The sequence below is a fragment of the Piliocolobus tephrosceles genome, chromosome 6 (assembly GCF_002776525.5).
Source record: "Piliocolobus tephrosceles isolate RC106 chromosome 6, ASM277652v3, whole genome shotgun sequence".
NCBI classification, from domain to species: Eukaryota; Metazoa; Chordata; class Mammalia; order Primates; family Cercopithecidae; genus Piliocolobus; species Piliocolobus tephrosceles.
The window spans coordinates 70,512,175-70,533,360 of record NC_045439.1 but is presented as its reverse complement, the minus strand read 5'-3'; the positions used below and the strand labels follow the sequence as shown (position 1 = coordinate 70,533,360).

Sequence of the window (21,186 nt, the reverse complement as noted above, 5' to 3'; positions counted from 1 at the left end):
ACCTTGCAATAAAGCTGCATTCAACATAACTCAGACCACAGTGGGAGCCCCCGAAAGGTTTCATGTGAGTCCTGAAACCAGGGTTTAGAGGCTTGGCCTGGTTCTCGTTTATCTTTTCCAGACAGCGTTTAGGCCAATAGGGTCTTTGGAAGGAGGCAGCCCCAAAGCCCTCACGCCGACACCTGAGGGCAGGGTCTCAAATGCTTTTCCCACACGCAGCTGCACCTCTCCTGAGCGCTGCAGCTCACGGCTGTATAGGCTGTATAGTGACCATGGACTGCGTACTCCTCACCAAGCTGCGCAACTTCTGCTAATGCTGCCACCCTGGCAAGACGAAATCCCCCTCCCTCTGGCTAGATCAGCTCAGCCTCCCCTTAGGGACCCTCCCTGCCCCTAGGCCGCTCCCCCCTTCCTCTGTTGGGATCCGATCCTTGTTCGCTCTTGCAATCCCGCAGCCCAGAGTTTTGCCCCCTGCATAAAAATATGTTCTCTTTCATTTGCGGACTTAATAAACAAACGTAATCATATCACATGGAGCTTCACACTGTCCTTCTGAAAGCAATTCCACTGTTGAAAACTGAAAAATGGGTGTAATTTGCGTTCAGAAAGTAATGTTAGGGTCACGGCAATTTCCCGGGCCGTTATTTATTTTTACTTTAAAGTCTTTAGGAAAGATTTGCTTATATGCTCGGAAAACTTCCAAATGCTAGAATACCAGCAATCCCGCTCGCCTTCAACGCGTGGGGTAAGGGGGGTGGGGAACAATTACTGAGTGACGCTAATATGGGGAAACTGAAAAGAAATGTCGATTGTTTTTATTGTAATAGAAGGAGTGAGCAAACAGAAAAACCAACCCCGGGTGATCGGAAACAGGCAGGCGGAGAATTAAAAGCGGATTTCAGACAGCAACAGGCCCCTCCCCTGCCCTCGCAAGGAGAAAGCGGGAGACCAGCTCTCTCAGCCGGTGGGGCCGATCCCACCGCCCGCAGGGCTCGGGTCCCGTCGCTGTCGGACCCTCAGAACGCCGGGACGCTTTTCCGAGCTCGGGCCCGACCCAACCCGCTGCCATTCTAGCTACCTCGTGGAGTCGCGGAGAGACTCTTGAACCGTGAGGCTCCTTGATGAGAAGGTCGGAGAGACCGCGGGGCTATTCTCCAAGCATCTTCCGGTCGCGCTGTGCTTCTCTTGGTGCGCTTGCGGCTTCTCCTTGGGCTGGCGCGTCCACATTCCCTCCAAGTCCAGGCCGCAGGTCAGTGTGTGGGCGCCTCCTGTCCTCCTCTCCCACTCCGGATCTGCCTGGGGCAGAGGACCCCTGAGGGCTGCCTCCCTCCCCAATCCCCGAGACTGCTCCTTTTAGCCGCCGCCCCCTCCCGCAGCGAAGATCCTGCAGGGCCAGCGGTCCTGGGCGGACCCTCCCTTTCCCTGGGCGCGGGGCGAGCTTCTGGCTGTCACTTGCCGCTGCAGTTTCTGGGAAACTCAGTTGGCCGCTTACCCTGCAAGACGGGGACACAGCAGCGGGCCGGAGTTCTGGAGAAGCTGGGTCTGTTTTACTCTCTGCACCGCGCGCAATACCCCAACTCACCCTGAAAGGTCTTGCCTTTACTGCATTTTCTCCCAGTCAATGCACTGTGAAAATCCCAGTCTGGGACCTCCGACTCTGTCTTGCAATCCCTGAAACTCCTCCGAGTGGACAAGAGGCAGGCACCTTCACCTGGACCTCCTTTGGGGGATCCTGTCCCCAGCAGGGGGCAAGTTGGAGCAATCTGCTCCTTAATATTTTCTGCTAGCTCTGCCCGTCATAACTGCAACTCGGAATAGAACAACCTCTCTCCCGCGCATACGCACCCACCACTCTCGCCCTGTCCTCCCATGCACAGTCATCACTGACCTGTAGACCCGCAGGAGCAGGCTTCCTGGAGTAGGTCCAGGTTGGGGATACAGGGAGGGGTCCCCGCGTTCCCCACAACCTGCAGTGCTTGGGTCTGGGTACAGGCTGCCCAGCTAGATTCCTGTTGCTTCTCCGCGTCTCTCTGCCGGCCGCTCTAGTGCCGGGAAGGGGGCGCCGCAGGTGACTGCCCGCGGCACTGGGACGGCTGACAGATTTATGGAGACTTCACAGCATCTGACTGGGGTCCGCGAGGGCAGGGCGGAGTCCGGTGGATCCGGTGGTGCTGGGGTCTAAAGCTTCTCCAGCCACACGCCTGGGCCGAGCCGCACCCAGAGTCCCCGGCCCATGCTCCCCTCGGACGGGTGTACACTAGGATCCGGCCAGCGCCGAGTGTACTGGTTCCTCCCACCCGGTGCAGCCCCCCTCCTTCACACTCTCGGGCCCGGCTGGCTTCCAGTCTCCCACTGAGTAAATATTTACCCAGAGAGCGGGTCGCCCCTCGGAGGAGGCCTCGACGCGACTAGGAAAAGGATTTTTGGTTTCTCTGCGGCCTGAGCCAGCTGCAGGCCTTACTGGTTGTGTTTTGGTTTTGGTCTTAAATTTCTCCTTTTAGTCGAAATTCTTCCGATCTCCTTGTGATCTTCTGGGTCCAGAGTGAGCAATAACCAGAGGGCACTGACTCCAGCTGACCCTTGTTCTTTCTCCTGCAGCCTTACGTTCATCGGGACTGACCAGACCTTAGTGTTCTCTCTCTTCCTTCTCCCATCCCTCTTTCTCTCCCTCAGATCCGTCGTCTCTGGGTCGGTCTCAGCGGGTCGCTGACTACCTCGCCCCAGCACTCGGCCTGCTTCCCGGGAAGGCTTCAGCCTCACCGTCTTCTGCTGGGATCCCGCTGACACTGTCTGCAGCTTCAGCTTCTTTTGGTCCCAGATCGGGGGCTTCGGCTTGCCGCGGATACTTAGTGGCCCAAAGCACCTAAAATTGACTCTTCCTGCGCTCTTGAGAATGCCAAGAGCACCCAGTACCTGCAACCGCCGGCATGAGTGGGGCCTTAGGGGAGCCCCCGGCGCCGCGGACAGGCCCCCTGCCCAGTGAGTTGCTACCCCTGGCGCGCCCAGGGGATCCGCAGCAGCTAAGGCCACATGGTCACAGCCAAGTCCAGCAAGTGGAAAGAGAGATGGCATTGAACCTATGTGAGAACCGGGGAGATGTGTGACAGCTGAAGGAGTTGGTAGGAACAAGAGGGAGCTGTATGTTACCTCCATAAAACCAGAGCTCTAAACCATCTCGGTTTCTGAACCAGTCTAGGCTGGTGCTGTAGAACTGCTAAAGCTCTCGCAAAGTCCCCAGAACCCCGCGGGACATTAGGTCTTGCCTGTTGGCATGCGAACATCCTTGTACCAGCCTAGCAGCCTTGCAGACTGCGAATTCTCCCTGGGTGCACGGAAGTAGAGCAGATTTGGCGCAGAGGTCGACACTCACTGCGTGTCTGTGAGGTGGAAGGAGGATTCCGCCTTGATCAAGTTGCCCGGCATGTTCAGTCCCACCTGCAAGCCTAAGGCAAAGTCGTAAGCTCCCCTCCGATGCGGCAAAGCCTCAACTAATTTATCTACCAGCCTTAAGAAGGAGCTGCTGCTTCTAAAATCTTTAGATTTCCGAAGGCTTTTCTTGTGTAAAAATGCCAGGCAGTGCCACATGGTGTCATCCAACAGGTATTGGGGGTCAGACCAGGGTGAAATTGCTATCAAGTCAAACTTCAAGAAGATTTTAAACATTTGAAACCAACCAACAAAAAGGGACAAGTTCAAATATGTCTAGTTGCGGGATTTTTCCGAAGATTCCGATTCTAACGAATGGTGTTTTAGTTCATCTTTATCTTTCACATCCTCCATTCTGTTAGGTAACTTTGAATTTACAGTGCATCCTAACCATAGAAGTGCGAATTTGGAGTTCTGTTCCTTTGCAGAAGCATGGCTGATTATAGTTTTTTCCCGGGTTCTTGTAACTTACTGGCCTGAGATCTGGGACCAGTCAGCTTCCCTGGGTGTAGACCGGAGCCACACACATCCCTAGGGACTGCTGGGGAAGCAGCCTGAATCCTGTGTGCACAAGGAGCCTTCTGGATTGTCAAGTAGCAGTAGCAGAGTTCACTACCCCAAGTAGTACAAACTTCCAAATTCAGGAAAATATTTCTCTTCTTGTTTATTATTTTGATTCACATTCTCCACAACCCTAACTGCAAATATTATTAACTTTGGCTGCAAAAAGGCATACGGTACACTTTAGGTTAGACTTAGAGTGAACAAAAGTGAAAATTCAGATGTTGGCAGAACCACAGGGCCTCTGGGAGCTTAACGGAAGACGAGGGAATTACATCCATGTGCAGCGTCGGTGTCCACTGTCTTGGGACTAAGTCTCTTTTACATTTAAACAAAACTCTTTTGGGGGGCTCACTGGTTTGGAGAACCCACGCAAACGCTGGCACCGAGAGCCAGGGGCCCAGGACAGTGGCTGAATGTGGCTGAGCCTTGGGCTCCATAGTGAGTGCCCCACGCACTGGCAATCGGTCGACTTGGGGCCGATGCGTTCGCGTTAGCCGCCTGTGGTTCAGTTCCCTGCACACGGTGTGGCCCCTGCTTCGAGCCTGTGAGGCTAGTGGTTAGCCGGTCCACCTGTACTGGGGGGCCACCGCAGGAAGTTGGCGGTAGGAGGAACTTCCCTGACCTTAACAGTGGCCCCCACCTGTTGCTTGGGCTCCCCGCAACGTCCTGGTTTCTCTGGCCGGCCTACCTTCTCACACCTGCGCTCTCGCCACCTGGCATGGACTGAAGTGAGGTAGAATCGGCAGGTGACACAGATCATCTCCTGACAGTCCCCAGAGGCCCGCATGACAGATTTTGCTAAGACAACACCCTCACCCCTGTGCAAGGTGGCGCCGCCTCCCACCTATAGTTGTAACTTCAATTCTGAGACGTCTATCGTTCCCTGGAGGAGGTCTCCTCTGGCCCCTTCTCCCTTCGAGTCATTCATATTCAGACCAAACGCTTTCATTTGTTTATTCAGCATTTTACCAGCCTGATTTTGCTGTCTTTTTGTGCCTCTTCTGGGAAGATGTCAAACACCTATTTTCATTGTATTTAGTCACCCAGGTGGAGAGCCAGCCTGAAAGAGACAGCGGAAGGAGTTTCCTGGACTGCGCTGTCGCTCACCGACCCGCACCAATCACCACGCAGCTTGCCCTCGGACCCGCCCCTTTTAGGGCGTGTCCCCAGTGAGTGATAGACCGAGCCGCCCGGCCCCGCTCAGCCCAGCCCACGTTGCTGCTTAGATTGAAATGCAGAACTCAAGTCTCTTTCATCGGGGCGCAGACTTCCTTTTACTTCTTCCTTTTGCACTCTCGCCTCCTCCTCCTGGGAAGAATCGGAGGCGCCGGCGGTCCGCCGGGGTAGCAACAGGCCGGGCCACTGAGGCGGTGCGGAAAGTTTCTGTCTGGGAGTGCGGAACTGGGGCCGGGTTGGTGTACTGCTCGGAGCAATGGGTGAGTGGCGGCGGGGGACTCTGTCAGAGCCGGGAAGGGAGGGAGGGAGCGAGCGGGCAAGGGAGGGAGGGAGGGAGGGAGCGCGAGGCGCGCACCACTAAACGCTCACATTCTCTATTGACTTTGCTCGTGTTCCTACAAGTTGTAGGAACACGCTAAGGGTCAGCGGCACACAGCAGTTCAACGTGAACGCTGGCTACTGGGTGGCTGTTGATGCCATTTTCTGATTTTAAGAGAATGGAGCTGTGGCATCAGCGCCCCACAGCCCCAGTAGCAAACCAAGTTTTGTTTCACACGCGCGCACACACGCAAACAAAACAGGAAAACAAAACAAAACAAACAACAACAACACACCCTCTAGCTTCCCCTAGACTTTGTTTAATTGCCTGGGTTTCCAGAAGGAACGCTGGGGATGGGATGGGTGGAGAGAGGGAGCGGCTCAAGGACTTTAGTAAGGAGCAGGCGAGAAGGAGCGCGTTCAGGCGTCAAGACCGATTTCCCCTCCTGCTTCGGGAGACTTTTGAACGCTCGGAGAGGCCCTGCGTCTCACCACTTTACTTGGTTGTAGGGGCCACCGGCACGGCAGGAATGAGAGAGGGGGTCCGATTGGACCGTGACGGTTTGGGGCCGTTCGGCTATGTTCCGGGACCGTATGGTTTGGGGACAGTCCCAGTCGTTAGTACGGGACGGGTGCGTTCGCCCAGTCCCCGGACGCGCAGGGAGGCCCAGTGGCAGGCGGCTGTCCCAAGCAGCGGGTGCGCGTCCCTGCGCGCTGTGTGTTCGTTTTGCAGAGCCAGCCTTCGGGGAGGTGAACCAGCTGGGAGGAGTGTTCGTGAACGGGAGGCCGCTGCCCAACGCCATCCGGCTTCGCATCGTGGAACTGGCCCAACTGGGCATCCGACCGTGTGACATCAGCCGGCAGTTACGGGTCTCGCACGGCTGCGTCAGCAAGATCCTGGCGCGATACAACGAGACGGGCTCGATCTTGCCAGGAGCCATCGGGGGCAGCAAACCCCGGGTCACTACCCCCACCGTGGTGAAACACATCCGGACCTACAAGCAGAGGGACCCCGGCATCTTCGCCTGGGAGATCCGGGACCGCCTGCTGGCGGACGGCGTGTGCGACAAGTACAACGTGCCCTCCGTGAGCTCCATCAGCCGTATTCTGCGCAACAAGATCGGCAACTTGGCCCAGCAGGGTCATTACGACTCATACAAGCAGCACCAGCCGACGCCGCAGCCAGCGCTGCCCTACAACCACATCTACTCGTACCCCAGCCCTATTACGGCGGCGGCCGCCAAGGTGCCCACGCCACCCGGGGTGCCTGCCATCCCCGGTTCGGTGGCCATGCCGCGCACCTGGCCTTCCTCGCACTCCGTCACAGACATCCTGGGCATCCGCTCCATCACTGACCAAGGTAGGGGCTCAGAGGCTGGGCATGTGAATGTGCAGCGTCTGCTTCCGCACTTCAGCGGAGGTCCCAGTATCTGCGGCCTCCGGGACCCTGTCTTTCCCACCACCTAACGCTTTTTCCTTTGGAAATGTAAGGAGTCTTCCTAGGGGGTGTCCTGATCTCATTAACTTGAAACTCATGCCCCTGGTTTCCTTGCCACACACAGTCTCCTGCCTCAACTCAAACTATCAGACCCATAACATTCCCCCCATCCCCAACACATGGTTCGCATTTTCCACCCTCCCCCGCCTCTTGCGCCGAGGCAGCCTCAGCCCGGCTTGCTCACTTGGAGAGCACGGCTGGGGCTGGACTTGGGGCGCAGCCCGGGAGGCCCGAGCCTGCTTGGGGCTGCCGGCTGCAGACGCCGCTGCGGGCAGAGCAGCTTGCTTGGGGATCACTACGGCCGGGAGCAGTCCAGCACGCGATGGAAATTGAAGTATTCTTCTCCGATTCTGGATTCTGGTTAATCAGGCCAAATTTGCTCAGACAGGAAGTTCAAATGTCACCTAATTGGTTTCGTTCTTATGCTTCACTTCATTTTCCTCGGAAATGGAGGTCCCGAAGTTACTACTAGTAACTTGCATGTAACTCATTCCCAGACGAAGTCATATTCACATTCTCTCTCTCTCTCTCTCTCTCTCTCTCTCTCTCTCTCTCTCTCTCTCATCATTCACTTTCTAACTTAACAGACTTCACTGTATATATCTTAGGAAGGGAAGTGGCCTTAGCAACTGCAGTGATGGAGATAAAATGCAGGCAATTCCATGCTGTCCTTTTACTGTTCTTTTCAGTTTTCCCTGAGCCTGCCACTTTCCTTTGGGGTCCCCGGGTCCCCGAGAATGCAAGTGGATATCTATCTAGTTCCTGCATGCTTTCAGCAGTGCCACCCCACTGTTCCTTTCCTTTCTCACTCCTGACCTTGCCTAGTCCTAAGTGTCCTTTCTGCGTTGTCAGAAGGATTCCCCGAGCCCTCCTGCCCAGTCCGGCTTCCGCAGGAGACCTGAGTTTGTTTTCTTTTACTGAGTTTTTTTTTTTTTTTTTTTTTAAGGCGTTAACTTTTTTCTTGGTAGGGAGAAAAGAAAGTCTAAATGACCTAGATGCAGAATTTAAATAATGCGTAGATAGTCCACTTTCTTAATTTCTCAGCCTAAAGTTTTAAAAGTGTGGAGGAAAAATTAAATAGGAAAGGGGGAAATAGTTTATTTAATTACTTCCTGCCTTTCTTGGTTGCCACCACATTGGCACAATTATCTTTTTAAGTAACTAAAGCAGGGCTCTGATTTCTCATCTTCTTGTTTTCTGACTGCAAGTTTACAAGACCCCAGTTTTGTCTTATTTGGAGCTACTTGGAGCCGTAGTTGGAGAGTTTGCCCTTGATTTATAGGATAAACTGACCTCACTGACATTTAAAGGAAGCCCCTGTTCATGGGAAAGTGTGAGATCAGCAGAAATGGGGGCTCACAGGGGGATCTCAATTTCTTAAGATAACTTCAGGCTTGTGCCCACCGACTGCCTTTTGTCTGTGAAGGCAAAGACAGACAGGCAGTTCTGGACCAAAACACAGTTTCCTGGTGCAAATGGGACTCAATCTAATTCTTGGGGGTGGTAGAGGAGACATAGTGGAAAAAAAAAAAAAAAAAAAAAAAGACTGACAGAGTTGAAAATAAAACTTTTCTTGCCTAGGGATATTACCATCAGAGCAAATGTCAGTTGGGAAAGCATTGGACAATGGAAAGGAGCAACTTTTCCTTTTAGATATTGTTGTGATTTTGGATGCCAGCTTTAAACAACCCAGAATTTGTGACAAATTTGTGATTATAAAAATGATCATTTCTGCAAAAATGATCACTCTCTTAAAGCACTGTGTTAGATGGAAGTGTTTAAAATCAAGTTACAATGGCTTTGCCAAACTTCGCTCCTCCACCCATAGGACCCAAAGACAGACATACACTGTTTGTAGCCTTCAGGTATCTCTTTGAAACTACACCTGGACACCGAAAAATGCCAAGAATTCAATATGCACAACCCTAGGTATTATAGTAATTACTTTACACCATACAATTTTCTTTGCATCTCCACCAAGAACAGAAAGAATAACTGATGGCATTACACCTTAACACTTAATTTTACTTTCATTTTCTTAACCTATTTCATTTTCTCTTTCTTGTATATATATATTTGAAGCTTTTTTCAGGAAAACCCTGCCACTAACACCCATGGCAAGTATAGTGGCAATTGCAAGATTTATTTTTTAAGTCATATGCACATATCACATATGTAATGTGTAGAGGTAGAGTATCAAGGGGAGCCCTATGGACGCACAAAGCAGAAATCTGTGCACGTATATTTTGCACTGTATCGTGGGAATAATTTAGTTATTTGTTTGCAAAGGACTTTGCAGGTCTTTTTGTTCTCTGTTGACATAAGTACCAGATCCCCACAGCGCAGTGAGCACCAGTGCAGGCACCCTTAGGTCAGACGCTCCTCTTTTTCTTTTCAGCCAGCCCCACTCCCAAATCGTTGTCAACCCCCAGTCGGCCTTGGGTTAAGAATGAGGAGGTGGAAAACGGCGCGTGCAGCCTTAAGGGTTCCTTCCCCTATTCAGGTTTCTTCCACTCCTTTGCCCTGGGAGAGCGGAGGGGCGGAGGGAAATAAAATACTGGTTGAAAAAGAAATATTTTCCCTCAGGCGTGGGTCAGAGAATTTGGAAAGGCCTACTCTCAGGCGAGTAAAACTTCACCAGGCCTGGACTGGAAGCACAGGAGGTCGCGGCTGGGCCCAGCGCCCTCGGGAGGCCAAGGGCAGGGGGCCGACCCAAGGTCTTAGCCCTCCAGCTCTCCGTCGCGGGTTTGGGTCCCATCTCAAGAGTGGGGCGCGCGGGCTGGGCCTCTGGCCTGACACCTTCTCTCCTCTCCAGCAGTGAGCGACAGCTCCCCCTACCACAGCCCCAAGGTGGAGGAGTGGAGCAGCCTGGGCCGCAACAACTTCCCTGCCACCGCCTCGCACGCGGTGAACGGGTTGGAAAAGGGAGTCCTGGAGCAGGAAGCCAAGTACGGTCAGGTGAGGAGGCGAGCGTCCGGTCAGGTGGGTCGCTTGGCGGCAGGGATTTAGGCGATGAAGACTGGTCCCTTTCTGAGCTTCCCGCGAAAGAAGCCCAGGCTGGCGCCCCTTTGCTGCTACCAGCCAGATCCTTCGTGGACTGGGGCGAAGCAGAGGCCCGGGCCTTGGAAGGCGGAGCTGGGGCCTTGACCCCCACCAGGGGTCGGGAGAGCTCGCCAGGGCGCGGGGTGTCTGGGGCGGTTGCTCCCCGGGGAGCGGCTCTGGGGAGCGCCTCCAGGCCTCTCGGCCTCTGGGGGCCTGGGGAGGCGGCGCCCGAAGCTCTTTCAGCGGCTCTCATTGGGGGTAGAGTTAACCAAAGAAGGTGCTTCCGAAGGGCAGGGCGGAGCAGCCCTGGGGCCTCAGACCGGCACCTTCAGGGCCGCGAAACGCGCGCACCTGGTCTCGGCCCCGCGGTGCGCAGCGGCTGCGGGGTCCTCACGCTCGGACTTTCCCTCCCGTGGCTCTCGGACAAATCCGCTTGGCCAGTCCTGTGAAGAGGGACACTCAGATAAACGTAACAAAGCTACCATTTTCTCGACTAAAGGTCACATTGTAATCTCCCAAGGAAGTTAGTGAGAAAACCTCAAATTATACAGACTGGCTGTGGACCGTTTAATTTTTCTTTCCCTCTGTCCCTCCCTCATGTCTCCAAAGGAAAATTTAAAACACTCGTGTTTTTTTCCTCCCCGAGAAAAGCTAAGCAACCACCACAACAAAAGCCCCAGATTTAAGTCTAAATTCATCACCGTCCTGGAGTCAAGAGTTCAAAACTCTCAAAAACCGAACCTTAAGGCAATGTAAGGTTTCCCCAGCAGACCTCAGTAGGTTTGCAAATTTCTTAATCCCAAACTCAATTCCAAAGCCTCAAGCTATTCAGTTTTCGTTTTATTATTTTGAAGACTTAAATTTTTTAATGTTTTCTTATCTGTCAAAATCAGCTTTTAAAATTAAGTGGAACTTGTTCCGCTTATTCACTTGGAAAAAAATCCTGGTCGTTATTTTCTGTAACAAATCCCATTTCCACTTCCTCTTCCCTCTCTTATTTTGTTGAAATAGAATCAGAATACACATTGGTGGCTCTCCAATAGCAAATAACACAGAAAATAGCAGCAAGGAAAGAGAGCCCTTTTCCTTAGTCTGTTTCTACTGTAAAGAATGTCAATGAGAAAGGATAAGGAAGTTTGTCATTTTCTTGTACTAAAGCACCCACCCTTAATTCGTAATTTGCAAAGAAAAGGCAGAATAGTACAATGGTTAGGAGCTCCGATCTCTGGCTGTACGACTCCTTAGGAAAATATTTAATTTTTTAGAGTCTCTATTTCTTCATCTTTAAAACAGGGAAATGATACTCCCAACCCAGAGGTGTTTTGAGTATTCAATGAGATAATGCAACCATATGGCACATAGTAAGCATTTATTAAGTATTACCTGTGGTTCTAAGTGGCAGTTAAAGAGAGACGTGTAAAAGCAAGTAATATTTATCAGAGTATACTTTGTTCTGAGAGACCATAGTCAAAACTTCAAGGGATTTTGTTACAAACAATAGAAAGAGTGTATATAAAGCGCCTACCATAGAAGCAATCATTTAATAGGCGCTTAGTGCTTTTTATTAGGTCATCATTTATTGGAATAACGTTGTGAAGTATAGAGTTGAAAAAGTTTCTAATTCCCACGTCATTGATGAACCCAGTTTATATATCAAGCAGTCATAATCCAAAAAAATCTTTATAATTATTATTTATTTATTTATTTTGAGACGGAGTCTAGCTCTGTCCCCAGGCTGGAGTGCAGTGGCGCGATCTCGGCTCACTGCAACCTCTGCCTCCCGGGTTCAAGCGATTCTCCTGCCTCAGCCTCCTGAGTAGGTGGGATTACAGACACGCGCTGCCACACCCACCTAATTTTTGTATTTTTAGTAAAGATGGGGTTTCACCATGTTGGCTTGGCTGGTCTTGATCTCCTGACCTTGTGATCCACCCACCTCGGCCTCCCAAAGTGCTGGGATTATAGGCCTGAGCCACCGCACCGGCCAGTTATTTTTATTTTCACTTCCTTGAATTATAGATCTAGCATTGAAACTTATAAATTAAATGCTTAATTTATAATACACTTCAAAACTAAACTGACAAATTATTTAAAATAAAAAATTTGAAGTTTCAAGTAACTGATATTCTGATTATTAAAAATAGATTACCTTTTATATACTAAATTTTAAGCCACTAAATTATCACATTTATAAAATAATATAATTTAAAGAAATAAGTAACCAAATAAATATTGCTCTAAATACTTAATAAACTATTTTTTCCAGAATAAAAATTATCAAACTTACTTTTGCAAAGTTCTCAATTGCAATATGCTAATCTTCTGCATTGCAATGTATTTAATAGTTAGATAATTCAAATGATGTAAAATTACAAAACCTGAAAAGTTTCTAAGAATAATATAAATCAGTGGCTACTCTATGATAATTATCAAAATAGTGCTTAATGCTGAAGACGTGCTAAGTAGGCACATAAACTTCAGCCATGTCTTTTTTTGAGCAGTTTTGAACTTTGGACATTGATTTCGTGTAAAGTTAAATTACACAGTAATACTTGTTTATAAACATACAAAGGTAAAGTGTTGCCCATATATGTGCATTTCTCTTACTAATGTTCAAAGGGCAGATTTATTTTTAAAAGTTATTTTTCAAAATGGAATCAGCATATTTCAACGAAAATGTAAACTCAGGTAACACATATTTTTCCCTCTGTTTATATTATGGACAAAAACTTGAATGTCTTTGGCCAAAAAAAATCTTTAAAAATTTGCCCACTTTCAGAGCATTTGTGATTGTTATTAAGTGGTTCAATATTATGTGATACTAGTTTAATTTTATTATATAAAGAAGGAAATTGAGAATTCAGAATCATTAAAGCATATTTTTCCTGAGGACATCTGTAGAATTACCAAGGGGCTAAACTACACAACTGAGTATAGATACTATTGATTACCATAACCTAGAGTTTCTATTTTCAGCTTAAACTGTAGAGACAGATGCCCTGATTCCTACTAATTAAAACTGTATGCACATATCAGCTATGCATATACATATCTTTTGTCTTTGAAAAGTCAGTTTAGAATATTCCAACTTGTCTTACATATTAATATTACATTGTAATTAATATTTTGCAGTGCCATTCAGAAGTCGTTATTGTCTCTGAGGATAGAATATTTATTTTGGCTTTTTTAAACCCACAGTTAATATTCCATTTACTTCTGAATGGCAACAATGTTCTCTGGTTCCTTATGGCTGGTTCTTTTCTGTTGAAAGCATAAAACTCCAATAGAATACAATTGGAATGGTCAAAAAACCTCATATAGAGAATCATAGGGGTTGGAATACATTTGCCCTTTTAGGAAGTCGTTAGTGAATTAATGCTTCAATTTTATTCAAGCTATATATAAATAATTGTATAGTTCTTGAAAATTTTTCTACAAATGGGCATACTTTCTCAGGAAAAATACATCGAATATCTGATACTCTAAAGTAATTGGAGAGACAGATTTATAAGCTTTGGGTATCTTCATTTGGGGGTTGCAGATGTTAACTTGGTAAGTTTAATATAACACTAGTTACAAACTGGGATGTCAGAAATAGAGAATAGTCTATAAATACTTGAACTTTTTAAAAGTTCAGAATTAAGTTGTGAAAATAGTTGAATTCACAGATACAATCTGAAATTCTTATGAAGCATTTACTTGTACATGCATTTGAAATGAAGATAGTCTTCTAGAAACTTAAATGTGATTTTCTAGTGTATTATTTTAAAAACTGGCTGTCCTAGCGGATGTACTGTTCTCAGAAAGATATAAATGATATTGCACTAAATTTTTCTTCATATTAAAGTTAATTTTTATAAATAATTTATAATTTATAAACAAAGAAATCTTAGGCAAATGCCAGCAGAATGTCTTTGAAATTCATAATGTTATCTGTTATGAAAAACATTATTTGACCTGGTTATATTTTAACCAGTAGTATTTCAAAATAAAATTAATGATTATATATCAGTGAAATGTGTTGTATAAAATAGCAGGGAAAGGTAATTGAAAATTTTTCAAGGCTATGTCAATTTTAATAATATTTTGGAAAATTATAAAATTTAGAAAAGCTTTTAAATAGCAGCTTTCCATTTCTTAAAAATATTTAGATCTACAATATGATAAGTAAGTGTAATTAAGATCTTGTTGGATGAATGTTGAAACCATATTTATAACCATCATTTCATTTTGTCAGGTATGTTTTACTAGGTCATTGCATAATGAATTAAAAAGGGAAGAATGACAGTCAGAAAAATGAGTTCACCAAAAAAGAGAAAATCTTGTTTCTTTTCAGATCCAAAACTTTTTCTTGCTTATGATATTGAGGTTGAAATTCTAGGTGAAGCATATCTCTATTTGTGGCTAAGTCTACTTTATTATAAAGCCAAGGTAAATTCGTTTTATCATAAGAGGAGGACCAGGTTGAACTGATAAGTGAAAGCAGATTATGGGTAGAGGACCTGGCACTGTTATTTGCATTTATCTTCACGATAAAAAATGTTGAATAGATAATTCCCAGAATTTGAATAATGGTCTATAACCTCTAATTGCCAGACATTTGCCATACCAGTTTTATGTTGGTCACAAGTGTTTTGATACTAATGTATTTTCATTTTATTGGAGGAGGGAGGGTAAATGGAATAACCATAAATCAAATAATAAATGGCTAGGTTAGAACTTCTGTTTACTTTTTTTTTTCAACAGCTTTATTCATTTTGCTTGCTTAAAGTGTAATGCTTGTTCTGTGATAAACGGTGCCTACCTTTTTGCTTTGTTTTTTAAGCAAGACTGTCACATCTTTTGCTTTCCACAAACCTATACTAACTTAAGTGTACATATGGTTGTGGAATGCTTATGATGTATACTATTTTGTGGGAATACAAGATGATTAAGGCAAGTCCCTGTCCTCAAACAGTTTACAATCTAGCCCTCTGTCAATACAGTTCTTCGACATATTCACTAAAGTTACTTTTAAAAAACTGGTACATCTGTATTTTGGACATACAGAACAAATGAAATTAAAACATGTACTTTCATTCTTCTTATGATAACCTTAACTAGAACTACACTGCATCTTACATTTTTTTTTTCTAGACTCCTTCCTTTAATGTCAGTGTGATGAAGTTGGTCTTTTCCTAAAAGTATTAAAACAAAGCAAGTAACTTACTTTTTCTAGGGTATGCAACTTAGTCTATTTTGCTTTTTATTAGTAAATCTCCTCAAATTTAGGTGGAAGATAGTTTGCTATAGAGAGTACCCTTGCACAGTTCTTTCAGGGGAAAAAATTCTCATGCCTTTCATGGAAGATCCACATGAGAAAGGAGTTGATGGATTGAAGTCTTATTTATGGAATCTTTAGGTAAAGTCATTTTCAAAAATGAGATTTCCATTACATGCCCATTGCTGGGGTTTCATTTGGAAAATTTGTTTACTCTTCCCCGGGGATTCCATATGTTGGTTGATTTATAAATCATATTTACAATCCAATTAAATAGAGTAATTTAGCGTGTTTGCTCCCACTATATTTATAGTGTACATTTGGTAGTCTCTACTCGGCCTAACTAGCTTTTCAGATTAATTACATGCCCTTCACTGAAAACATTAAACAGATTTGGGACGTTTAAGTCATGTACTCTTTTACTGGAAAGAATAAACAAACATCAATGCTACCTGTAGTTGTTTTCCTTTGCGGTGGAAAATTTTACTCTTTCAGTGATTGCTTCATAAATAACAATTACTTGACCCAGTAAAGATTTATATCTTTTACTAATTTTATGTGTCAAAATTAATAGTGAGAAAATTGATGTGTTTATTGAGTTACTAAAATGAATAAATAATGAAGGTGGCAGGAGGCAGGTAAAATTTAAAGCACATTTACGTGCTCTTTTTTTCCCTAAATTTACAAATCTGAACTTCGAAAGTAAAAAGTAAAATTAAGACAAAACTCTCCAGACCCTCAAGCTAGGTCATAATTTAACCTGAGGGAAAACTCAGGGCTATTTTTATACTGTTTAAGTTTAAAGATTTCTATTTTTTTTTAAAGCAAACACTTTAGCCTCTCCTTGCCTTTTTTTTTTTTTTTTTTAATTTTTTATTTATTTTTATTCTTTTGGAGATGAAGTCTCGCTCTTGTTGCCCAGGCTGGAGTGTAATGACGCGATCTCGTCTCACTGCAACTTCCGACTCCCAGGTTCAAGTGATTCTCCTGCCTCAGATTCCCAAGTTGCTGGGATTACAGGCACCTGCCACCATGCCCGGCTAATTTTTGTGTTTTTAGTAAAGACGGGGTTTCACTATGTTGGCTAGGCTGGTCTTGAACTCCTGACCTCAGGCAATCCACCCGCCTCAGACTCCAAAAGTGCTGGGATTACAGGCGTGAGCCACCGTACTGGGCCACCTTTTTCTATGAGATGAAATCAACCCTCTCCGAGCTTCTCTTCCTACCTTGTCTTTCTGCAGTACAAAGGGGATTGCATTACTAAAATGATACTAAATAAATATTGTGGATTTAAGAGAACTTTGAAATATTTAATAATAAGAATAATGACATAAAGCAAGTTTGTGAATTAAGTATGAGAAATTGGACAAATATGGAAAAATTTGCTCATTTTTTAACACTTGATAAATGAATGTAATCACGGAATAAATAAGGTACTAAACGGTAATACAGGCCTAAATCCAATGTCCTGCCTCCCCCTAAATTCCAGGAGCATTATCTAAGATAAAAGTTCAATGCAGCACGTCTCTGAGGGCCACCTTTCAGGGGGAACATCTCTGGGCAAAAAGAAGTGGGTCCATGTAAGGGAACCGCAGACATTGCAACGAAACAACTCAAGAGTCCAAGTAAATGGGGCACGTCAATGAGCAACAGTTCCAAGGGCAAATGTGTAAGAAAAGGGAAGATGACTAAGCAAGGATTTCAGAGAGAACTGTAATTTTGAATGACAGATAAAATACAAAGAAAAAAGAATGGGTAGGAAAAATGTAGCTGTGATGAAAAATAGAACTCACCAACAGTTATGTTCTGCTAACTAGAGCATTGCTTCTGTCATGTATAATATTAAATTGTTTAACCTTATGTCCCTGTATGATGTTGGCCAAAGATTTTTATTATTTTAGAATTCATTTTTAATGTTAGCATTCTTTTTTCATTATTCTTAGTTCACATTGGCATCAGTAGTATAAAATATTAGTTAATGCTGGAAATGAAAATATTAGTTAACACCACATACAGATGCGAACACCTTTCCATAACTGAATTGGATTTATTTCTTTCCAAACTCATTTATCATAGATTATTGGGACAATTCTAAATAAAAATGATAAAAACTATAATCTCTATGCAAAACTAAATTATTTTCCCCCTGTAATTCGATAGTTCTCTATCTTGATACCCATCTCACAAGAGCCTTAAAGTGTGTCTCCTTTGAGATATAATCAGCAATTCTCAAAAAGTGGAAGAAACTATTTTTTTTTTTTTTTTAGAAGCTAAGAAAGAGATGAGGATCTAACAATGAGAATCATGTTCTAGGAGAGAAAAGAATTTGTTACCAGATGTTATCTCAAAAGACGCTCTAGTTTTAAATTAAAGTGCATCTATCTTTTAAGTGTCCAGGAAAAACAGTATGATATGCTACAGAGGACCCTGCATTGGGCAGGGGTGATAAATTCTTTTAACACATGGCCACTGACTTGCCAATTGGTTGAGGGTACACGGCTAAACCTCTTAATCTATATCCTTGTATAAAAAGAGGATGATTTCATTTGTATTCAACAGTTATGTGCAGTAGTTTCTTGATTAAAAAAATGCAGCATCATCATTCTCTGGGACCCTTCAAATATACTTTAATTTCAGTTGAACATTGTCTTGTGTTTGTGACACGCTATCTTGTAATTATGATAAACTGAATCATTTGTAATGATCTATATAATTCATTAATCCTCATTATTCAGTAAAATATGTTGGATATTTCTTGATGCCTGGGACATGGGACACACTTAAGAAACTTTAGCTTCCTTTCTCATTCCCTATTTTCAAAGAACCAACATCGAAAAACACAACATGAGGTGTTTGTTCTTACAGAACATAGACACAAGGCTAACCCCTCTAATATTTTTCTTATTTTGTCAGAAATGCATGAGTAATGTTAAGTCATACCCATGTATATATTCTATTCCATGTACATATTCATCTACTCTGCACTGAGAAAACAGTTTCTGAGACCCCACCACTGCATTCTCATAGATGTAGAAGTGAAAACAATATCCCAAATAAATTGAATTAGAAAGTAATTCATATGTTGCAATTGAACAAGAAGACGTATTTAGCTAACATACACCTGATTAATTTAATTCTAAGGATTAAATCAATTTTCCTAATAAAATTATAGTATTTACATTATATTTTCACTAGGAAATATGTTGAAATGGTAATTCATTCATGTCACTATCAGGACACAGGATTTACTCTTTATTTCTAAATAGTATAAAAATTGAGGGGAAAAAATTAGACTACTTGAAGAAAGATGCCCAGTGTTCATGCCAGAATCAGGATTAAAAATCAGGGTGTTTTTAGTGTTGTTAATAGTAACGATACCAACAATAATTCATTGGCTGCCAAGAGAGCACTGGTTTCTAGGCAGGCTCGCCTGCCAGGAGTGCTGCATTGTGTTTGCAAACAAAGATTTTAACTTCTAAATTCATTTCAAGAGATTTATCCACGTGACTGTTAAAAACTCACGTCACAGGGCCCAAAAACTTTGCAAGCAAAATTTCCAATTTCAAAACCAGGTATATGCAGTTCTTTTATATGAGGAAAGACAGTTTCCTTTCTGATAAAACAGTCCTGGAAAAGATACCTGCAATATTCATTTAAAAATCCTTACAAGACAAAGTGCCTGATTTTTGTATGTCCTTTGTCCAACAGGAATTTTCAATATGATCTCTTAAAATATGGTATACATTTTCTTTAACGAAGGTTGTGTTTGTTGTGAGTTTCTAACATGACAACCTGCAGTCTGTGCCCTTCTTTACTGAAAATAAAAGCTATACCAACCAGGCCTGTCACAAGTGCCTCAACAAAAGAGCCAAACAAAACCCAAGTCCCAGGAAGGTTGACAAAGGCAATGAGGACAGCCCAACAGATTCTAAGAGTATTTAATTGCCATTGATTCTTTCTTTACCCTGCACCTCTTTCCTGTACTTCCAAATAGCACAAGCAAATACTATGAATTTTCTGGTTGCAGCTTTCTCTAAATGTTTGTGGAAAGAATAATATCTTGCCATTATGTTTGTTTAAGTGGCAAGACTGTGAATGTCTTTAGAATATAATAAAGCTCAAATTCTTTTTTCAAACTGTTGGAGAGTAGAGTTAGAGCATTGTTGACTTACTCAGACTTAAGTTCTGCTTCTTTCTAAGAACCTGTGAAATGTTCACTCCTATAATGTGATTATTTTTCACTTCTTTTCTACTCCTCTCAGGCACCAAATGGTCTCCCAGCTGTGGGCAGTTTTGTGTCAGCATCCGGCATGGCTCCTTACCCTACCCCGGCTCAAGTGTCGCCTTACATGACCTACAGCGCTGCTCCTTCTGGTTATGTTGCTGGACATGGGTGGCAACATGCTGGCAGCACCCCATTGTCTCCCCACAACTGTGACATTCCCGCATCGCTGGCGTTCAAGGGAATGCAGGCAGCCAGAGAAGGTAGTCATTCTGTCACGGCTTCTGCACTCTGATGGGAAATTCCGTCTCCAGCAGCTTCACCCGGGTCTCCCCGTATCAGCACCTCCTCCCCCAATTTGCAGGTCTCACATTCCACCCCTCCTGCCCTCCAACTCTCCTGCCTTGAAAGCTGGCTGTACGGACTCACATCCTTTGTGCTGATGACACTTACATATTTCTTGCCATAACTTTTCTCTTGCAGAAAAACTGACATGACTTTAGGATTTAAAAACAAGAGCAACAATAAGCATTGAATGAGACATTTGTGTTGCCCACATACTGTCTTAATATAGCAAAGAAACCTACACCCCTCAAAGGGTTTAAGGAACTTTACAAACTAGTCTTTGGTAAAACCACATGTGTATATTTATTCTAAATCAACCTAAACTTTTGAAATGTGCAATTGTTGAGATTTTGCAAAATCAATAAAGGAAAGTACTTATAGAAAAAAAATTATGCTACACCCTCTAATCAAATATGGTAACCAAGTAAGCTTTAATTCATCATTAGGAAACAAATCAATAATTGACTTGTTTGAGTGACCCTTTGTTTATCTTTAAGACATGACCTATTTTGTTGAAAAATATATGTAGAACCCAAGCAATATCTGAATCTAGCTCTCCCTGGTGTTTTGACTTGGTTCCAAATACAATAATGTTTATATTTTCTATTAGTTTGTAAATATGGACTCTGGATGGTGCATTTGTGTCTTCATTCCATAAGATACTCTCCTCCCCCCAGCCCCACCCCCTTCTCTATTTTTTTCTTTCTTTTTTTGCAAAGGTGGCTTTCTGGCAACGTCTTTGTCTCTGTTTGGTGGTGGGCTGCTCGGGCTCCTGGACCTGGACTTGCCCCCAAATTTTGTGTATGCAGTGAAGGCTTCAACATCTCATGAAGGACACTTTCTTTCTACAGCAGAGGACACGAAAAACAGATAAAACAAGCCAGTCTCCCATTTTGTACCTAATTAAACACACACGCCAAGCATATAAAGACAAGAGGGTGGAAGATATCTGAACAAGAAGGCTCTAAAGGAAGTCACTTAGAAACTTCAGTTTAATGTGAAATGTTTTGCAAAGATGCTTAAAATGAACTTTGTGTTAAGAAAACCACTGTGAAACTAATTTGTACTGTTATTGTTGGCTTACCTGTGTGTTCAGCAATCTCAGCCCAAGATTATGTTGTAATTTAAAGAAAATGGAAAATTATGCTCTAATGAATGTAACAATGGCTTGCTGTGAAGTTTACATTGTTGTACAGGAGCATGTATCACATGTAGGTAAACTGGTGGTGGTACTAGAAATACAATGTTATTTAATTTTAACAAATTCCCTTTATTCATTTCTGAAATTACAGAACACCGTTTAACTCATAAACCTTTCTAGACCAGTTTATTTTT

The 21,186-nt window shown here is 44.2% G+C and overlaps 1 protein-coding gene across 1 annotated transcript; it reads left to right on the top strand.

Moving 5' to 3' along the window:
* Positions 1 to 914: 914 nt before the first annotated feature.
* PAX9 (paired box 9) lies at positions 915 to 21,163 on the top strand. Its single transcript, XM_023189654.2, has 5 exons — positions 915 to 1,249; positions 5,030 to 5,426; positions 6,218 to 6,844; positions 9,801 to 9,940; positions 19,547 to 21,163. The coding sequence occupies exons 2-5, from the start codon at positions 5,423 to 5,425 to the stop codon at positions 19,799 to 19,801; spliced, it is 1,026 nt and encodes a 341-aa protein (XP_023045422.1). The 5' UTR covers positions 915 to 1,249; positions 5,030 to 5,422; the 3' UTR covers positions 19,802 to 21,163.
* Positions 21,164 to 21,186: the final 23 nt, after the last annotated feature.

Excerpts from the sequence above, each read along its gene's own strand:
- PAX9 (XM_023189654.2), top strand. Across the intron at positions 6,845-9,800 it reads CCGCTCCATCACTGACCAAG|TGAGCGACAGCTCCCCCTAC; the intron begins GTAGGGGCTCAG and ends CCTCTCCAGCAG. Across the intron at positions 9,941-19,546 it reads AGGAAGCCAAGTACGGTCAG|GCACCAAATGGTCTCCCAGC; the intron begins GTGAGGAGGCGA and ends TACTCCTCTCAG.